General features: G+C 37.5%; 1 protein-coding gene across 1 annotated transcript in view; it reads left to right on the top strand.

Moving 5' to 3' along the window:
• The window catches only part of myo10l1 (myosin X, like 1), a 35,285-nt gene that overhangs the window by 6,405 nt on the left and 21,180 nt on the right, over positions 1-7,700 (top strand). Inside the window, exons 4-9 of the mRNA XM_017480712.3 lie at positions 2,747-2,934; positions 5,535-5,663; positions 6,087-6,211; positions 6,466-6,479; positions 6,612-6,696; positions 7,283-7,389. Of these exons, the coding sequence (XP_017336201.1) occupies positions 2,747-2,934; positions 5,535-5,663; positions 6,087-6,211; positions 6,466-6,479; positions 6,612-6,696; positions 7,283-7,389 (648 nt within the window). The remainder of the gene's footprint in view (positions 1-2,746; positions 2,935-5,534; positions 5,664-6,086; positions 6,212-6,465; positions 6,480-6,611; positions 6,697-7,282; positions 7,390-7,700) is intronic.

Raw genomic sequence — 7,700 nt, 5'->3', positions numbered from 1 at the left:
GATGAGGACAATGTGAAACAGATATTTAAGAAAATACAATAGCATTTTGATTTCTAGCTTTTAGTTTTGTTCTAGATTCTTCTATTATTCAGCTTGAACCTGATAAGCTAAGGATCACTGTCGGCTTCTGGCTGCTTGTTTTGCACGTTAGGGGGTTTATTTTGGAACATATTTGGGTCTACTGAGGAAATCACCACTGATAAACGCTGAGATTGATGCTGCGTTCCAATTCGCCTACTATCTGTCCTAAATAGTATCAGAGATTAAACTTAGTGTGTCCCAAATCATAGTATGCTGAAATGAGAATCCCAAAGGTACCTGGATGGTCTACTATTTGACGGTAGATTTTCGAAGTGTGATTCCATAGACACTTTTTCAGCGAATATTGCCCACAATTCCTTGCATGAAGGAGAGGGAGTTTTGCCGTCTGTGATGCGTCTTCAGTATTTAATTTTTCAAATAATTCAAGGGAATGGTAAATTAAATGATGTAGTATAAATTATATAAGGAATAATGAATGAAGAAAAGCTGAAATGCAACGAAGAGTTTGTTTACAGTGACAGTGTGCGCAACTAGGCAACTCTCTCCTTTTACATAACGTGTTAGTATGTCCCAGTACTTGCATACTCTTTTGCTACACACTCAAATGTATGTACTTTTCCTTCACAAAAAGAGTACATACTTTTAAGTAGGCAAATTGGGACACAGAATGAGAGTTTAAATTTCTGAAATTGACTGAAGTTTGGACAGAGACCTGCTTTTGATAGTGTGGAAGCAAGCATGCATATTATTACAGCATTTTACTACAGGGATACCTCAGGACTCAGTTGTTGGTTCACTCCTATTTTTGCATAATGTATTTTTTCTCTTTGGTGAACCGATCTGACCATATGGTCTTGGGTTTCATCATCATCACTGATGATAGCTAATGATGTGCCCTGTGCAAATGCAGTCGCCATGCACCAGCATCACATCTCGTTAAAGGCATGTCTTGGTATCATATTTCAATCCAATAATTCACTTTAATTAGAATCTACAGATCCATTGTCCAGCTTTATCTCTTTGAGCTGGTTTAATAATGAAATTCCAGGTGGGAATTGTTATTGGAAAATAATCAATGACAGGGTGTTGTGATGAAGCAGTGTTACGTTTCCACGTAATGGAGGTTTAGGACGGATGCAAGTGCAGTAAAAGATATTCATTAGAGAGATAGGCAGACAAATCCAAAACAGTAATCAAACAAATCCAAAGCGTGGTCTAATAACATTCAAAAGGTCAGGCAATATACAAACAGGCATAAACAGGGCGAGTCTAGAATCAAAACGAGAAATGAGAAACAAGATCAATAACATGAATCAAAACGAGAAACAAGCTGCTTATTTTCCCAGAACACCCAAAAGTGTTTCATTCCACTTTACATTATACATTTTATTATGTTGTGAAACAGCCACAAAACAAGTTAGTTGTTCCATCACCAGCCACTCTTTTTTCCTCTCTCAAAGATAATAAGACAAAAAAATAATTTTTGCAAAACATTATTATTGTATAGTTTACTTTGTCCGTACCATGCTTAATTTTTAAGATACCACTTTTTAAAAATTAATTAATTGATTAATTAATTAATCAATTAATTAATTAAGTTATTTTGATTTGAGTTTCTCTGGTACAGGGTTGTAGGGGGCATGTTTGTCTCACACCTCCAGGGTTGGGGGGGTCTATTCTCGCTTCCACCCTGTGTGCGTGGAGTTTGTCTGTTTTCCCCGTACTTTGTGAATTTCCTCTGGCTACTCTACTTTCCTCCCCCAGTCCAAAAACATGCGTTGTAAGCTGATTGGCGTTTCCAAATTGTCCATAGTGTGTGCTACTATGGCCTCAGGACTGCAATTACTTCATACAATTTTGCACTCAAGTCTCCTTTAGTGAACAGTGTAGTAGTTCAACAAAACAGTCTTCATATAAACCCATAATGAACTTTCTTTTACTTTCACATATCCGTTGTTACCCAGATTAGGACGGGTTCCCTTCAGAGTCTGGTTCCTCTCAAGGTTTCTTCCTCATATCATCTTAGGGAGTTTTTTTTTTTTTTTTTTGCCTCCATCACCACCGGCTCGCTCATTAGGGATAAATTCACACACTTAAAATCTGTATCCTGTGTTTATATGTTTCTGTAAAGCTGCTTTGACACAATGTCCATTGTTAAAAGCGCTATAGAAATAAAATGGAACTGAATTTAATTGCTTGAGTGTTGTCTCCAGGGTGTCCACTGCCTTGTGCCCCGAGTTCCCTGTGATAGGCTTCATGCTACTGCTATGTACTATGTAGGATAAGCAGTAAGGAAAACGGATGGATGGGTAGTACATGGTTGTGCCTTGTAGTCTTCCAGGAAAATCCCATCTGTAATCGCATCTGTGCTTTTGGTGCAATGAGTAACTCATATTACCATCTGTGGTTACATGACCTATAATCTTTGAAAACACACTCTCTATTCCCCAATGAATCTACTGTACCTTTAGAAAAATTGACGCGTTGATTTTTTTTGTTCAAATTAAATTGATAATGAATAATCAGAGATCACATGTGTACACACATCTGCACTGGAGTTACACAGGAAATGAAACTTTATTTATAACAGAATTCAGTGCCAGTGCAAAGCAGGATGATAATTAAAAACCAACCAGTTTTTCATTTCTTCTTCCTTTGATACTCTTTCTTCATCTCTCTCTCGCTCTCTCTCTCCTTCTCTCAGACGAACATCGGCTCCATCTTGGCAGCAGTGAACCCGTATAAGCAGATCACAGACTTGTACGATCTCTCAGCCGTAGAGCTGTACAGTAGACATCACCTCGGCGAACTCCCGCCTCACATCTTCGCCGTGGCCAACGAGAGCTACCGATGCCTCTGGAAAAGACACGACAGCCAGTGTGTGCTCATCAGGTACAGTTTTACTTACACACATTCTTACAGCACATGGGAGCTTAACTTTATTTTCTGGTTGGTTCATTCAGATTATTAAAATGACTTGCTTACAGTTTATGCTTCTCTGGTTACAGAGATTTTTCCTTCTGTATCTTTTTTAGGGAATTCGTTTTGTCTAGAGCACTGCCCTGAAGAACCCATAAAAAGTTGAGCAACAGAAAAACACAGACTTGAATAAGCATATCAAGTAGATTTCATGTATGAGATTTGAATCTGCCACATTATGAATTAGCATTAAAACAAGACCTAGTAGATGCCATGCAGTTTAAGTAAGGAATAAAACATGAGACGGCATGTTGTTATAGGAAAAGAATCATCTATAGAGTGGTGGTCCTGCTACCAGCAGGAGAGTAGGATTATTTTCCTATAAAAGCACCACCTCAAGTGTTTTGTTGCTCGTACATCACAGTAATTTTCCAACAATTACTATTTTTTATTTATATATTTTTATTTACATGTATGGTTGTAGAACTACTGTGAAACATGTTAGCTCCTGTTCTCACGTTTGTTACAGCAGCTATGAAGTTGTTTCCTCACCAGAAACTCTTTTATCTTTCTCGAAGTTAATGAGTTAAAAAATGCAGCTTGTTATTTAACGGAGAAACCGAGAAGCATAAACTCATCTGTCCTGAAGACTCTTGGTAATGTCAAAAGTTGCAGCTTTACCCCTTTTATCAGTATAGCAGATAACATAGGTACTGTATATTTCCATCCAGTGTCATGCACTGCATGTGTACTTTAATTGATCTTGGCCATTAAAATGTGTAAAGCCTGTATATTTTATTAAGCGCATATTGAAAATGAGAGGTTCAGATCTCAGCTCTGGAATGTGATAGGACAAAACTAAGTGCACTCCTGTCCTAGTCTTGACCTCCCTAATCCAATTTGGTGCATTAATGTGAATTTGGTGAAAGTCTGAGAATGCTGAATTTTTCACCCCAAAAAAACATTTTTTAAATTTTTTATGAAATTTGAAAAGTGCGTTAGGGTGGACATGATTAACAAAGGAGTGTGCTTATACACTTTCTATCATGCTCCAAAGTGGAGATATAGTACAGTGAAATATTGTGTAGTGTAGTGTAGTGAACTGTAGTGTGGTATAGCATGGTATAGTATAGTATAGTATAGCATAGTAGATAAAATAGTAATAGTATAGACTAGTATAGTAGGTTTAGTAGACCAAATTGGTATGGCTGTTAAAATATTTTATATAGGGTATATTTTGTATAGTGTAGTTTTGTATACTATGTGGTATAGTGTAGCATAGGACAGTGTAGTTGAGTGTAGCATTTCATGATATGTTATAGGAGATCATTTTTATAGCAGTTATTGGATATTATAGTAGATAAAATAGGCAATATACTTTACTACATTACAGTCTATAAATTGTATAAAAGTATACAGTAGCATAGTATAATACAGTACAGTGTAGTACAGGATAGCAGATAGAATAAGTATGTATTCCTTCCAAACTTTTACAGTGCATGTGTACTTCACCTGATACCAACCATTAAAATGTTTAAATGTGTGTATCCCAAACTTATATATTTTACTGAGTATAATATATTGTAAATCTCAGTTCTGGAGCATGATAAGATGAAACTAAGTGCACTCCTGTGTTAGTCCTGACCTCCCAAACTCACTTTGTGAATTTCATAAAAATCAGAGAATACTGAATGTTTCACCCCCAAAAAATGAAGGCCTTTACTTTTTTTTTTTTTTTTTTTTTTGGGGGGGGGGGGGGGGGGGGGGGTCAAAAATGTTACATTCTCCAATTTTCACCAAATTCACATTGTGCATTAGGGAGGTCAGGACTACACAAGGAGTGCACTTAGTTTCACCCTATCACACTCCAGAGCTGAGATATAGTATATTATATTATAGTAGGTAAAATTGTAAACAGCAATTGAAATAGGTATGGTATAGTAGATTATAGCAAATAAAATTGTTATAGCATACATGTTTTACATCTGTTCATGTGGAGCATCTACCGTACATGTCCCTGTGTAAGTTGGTAGTATAGAAACAGCAACGTACTATAGCTGCCACCACTATCAGAGCTGCTGTTAATCAATCAAATGAATCATCTTCTGCACAATCAGAATTGAGAATTGAACAGTGCTGTGGTATAATACATTATAATTTCTCCCATTAAAATTAATCGGAAAATCTTATTTGCTACAGATACAAAATATCTTACAGAATGCCTCAGAACAGGGCTTGAAATATATCTGTATTATACAGTCCTGAGATACCTCATGCGCAAATGTAGTCCATGTGCATGCAGTAAGTGGATTCTAATGATTTTTGCCAAAATTGTTTACTTGACAAGAAGTGAAATCAAATAGAAGCTATTTGTTGTGTTATAATCTTATTAGCTCTCGAGGCCTGAAATCTGAGTTTCATTACTTCTGCTCTAAAAGAGCCTCGGGACTCTATTAGCACTAACAACATCTATGGACAAATAAGATAAATGACTGATAAATGACTGTGTGTGTGTGTGTGTGTGTGTGTGTGTGTGTGTGTGTGTGTGTGTGTGTGTGTTTTGTGTGTTTTAGTGGAGAGAGCGGTGCTGGTAAAACAGAGAGCACTAAACTTCTACTACAGTTTCTGTCTGTCATGAGCCAGAATTCAGCGGGGGCACCGGAGAAGACTGCCTGTGTAGAGCAAGCTATCGTACAGAGCAGGTCATCAGACAAATACATGTTACCATGGATACAGAATTGATATACAAGAAGAATATACATCAAGTTGGACACATAATACAAAATCCCCTCAATTTAAATGTGATCTAAGATAAACTACAATTTAGTGTCAAAAAATGTGAGAACTCACAGCTTTCTCTTTTATACCATGCTAATGCTAGGTATGATTCAGAAACCACACTGGTGGTTTGCACTAAATTATATAGAGTCAACAGATTTGAAACTATTAATTTAACACACATGTTATGCTGCTGTTACATAGCAACCGTTTACCAGAGTCACAAAATCTTAACAGCTTTGCTTGCTGGCAAGATGACGAATATTAAATACATAAAACATTTGATAGGACAATAATCAATGACAGGGTGGTCTGACTTTCTTTTCTGGCCTCGCTGCTTCCCACAGTCCGATCATGGAAGCATTTGGAAATGCCAAAACTGTTTACAACAACAACTCCAGTCGCTTCGGAAAGTTCATCCAGCTTCATTTCTGTCAGAGCGGCAACATCCAAGGAGGCTGCATCGTCGACTGTATCCTACTCATCAGTAGACTACTTATATAAAATATATACAATATACAGTATGCATGTATACTACATGTATGTGTTGTTTTTTAAGTAGCAGCCATTGCATTTTTAAATACAGTCTGTTCTTGAACCTTTACAGTACAGTATCTATGTATCTATCTATCTCCATGTTCTCTAAGACACCATGGAAACATCATAGTGTAGTCAAGTAGTCATTGTTCCAGATAATCAGTTCTTTACTTAACTTTTCTTCTTTAGATTTGCTTGAAAAGGTAACTCAAGTCGCCTTTTGTGTGTCTTTTATTCACTTGGGAAGGGCAAATGACCACTAAATGCCCTCGCTGAGGTATGTATAAATGCCACAGGGCAAAGTCGCTGAGAATCTGAGCTTGTTTTTGTTCCAGAACCGTGTGGTGAGGCAGAACCCTGGAGAGAGAAACTATCACATCTTCTACGCTCTACTGGCCGGTGCTGATAAAGAACAGAAAGGTGGATAAAAAAGCAACACGCAAATACAGACACAGTATATAGAGAGTTCAGGCTAATCAACTCAACAACTAAAAGCTTCATGTCTTGGCAAGGTGGAAAAATTAGCCTTGGCTAATTGAGGATTCAATATCTGTAATCCAAAGCAACTACATAAAGTAGCTTAGTGGTTAAGACGACATTGGACTACTGATCAGAAGATCATGAGTTCCAATACCAGCACTGCCAAGCTGCTACTGCTGGGCCCTTGAGCAAGGCCCTTGACCCTCAATTGCTTAGTTGTATAAATGTACATTGCTCTGGATAAGGGCGTCTGCCAAATGCCTGAAATTTAGTATAGAGAAGGTGTTTTAATTTCCAGAAGTAATGGGCTGCCAAATATCTTGTTTATTTCTAAAAGTGTATTATAGGCATCTACTGTACTTCCCTACAATATTGTATGATGAAAAGTGTGACATTCTGCCCCTTAACACCATACTACATCTTATCACATTCCAGTATATCACCAAGGAATTACTTATGAACATTTCTGGTACATGCATGCACAAAACTGATATCTTATAATTCCGTTTTTCTGTATTCTGTGTAGAAACATATTTCCTGGCAGAACCTCCTGAGTTGTTTCATTACCTGAGCCAGTCCGGCTGCGTGAAGGACCGCAACCTGGACGATAAGAAGCTCTACGACAGTGTCATGGTGAGACGGACGTCTGACTTTTGGGGTTTTTGATGCTGAGAGATGCTCCTTCTCATTTTATAGTGCATTTTTGAAGTTGCACATGTCAGCAGTAATGCAATACACACTTGGATGAGGTTGCCAGATTGGTAGAGAACACAAAAGGGTTCTCAATTCTATGCGGATTACCTCTGCACTGCTGGAAATAAAGGTACCAAACTGTACTTCTCCTTGTTGCTTGCCGTATCATACACTCTCAGAATAAAGTGTACTAAACTATAAATTTTTTTCATCACTGGGGTGGTACTCTCAGGTGTACACCTCTGTACCTG

This window comes from Ictalurus punctatus, chromosome 12 (genome assembly GCF_001660625.3).
Source record: "Ictalurus punctatus breed USDA103 chromosome 12, Coco_2.0, whole genome shotgun sequence".
In the NCBI taxonomy this organism is placed as follows: domain Eukaryota; kingdom Metazoa; phylum Chordata; class Actinopteri; order Siluriformes; family Ictaluridae; genus Ictalurus; species Ictalurus punctatus.
Note: the sequence above shows the minus strand (reverse complement) of the source record. Positions and strands in the feature narration are given on the sequence as shown.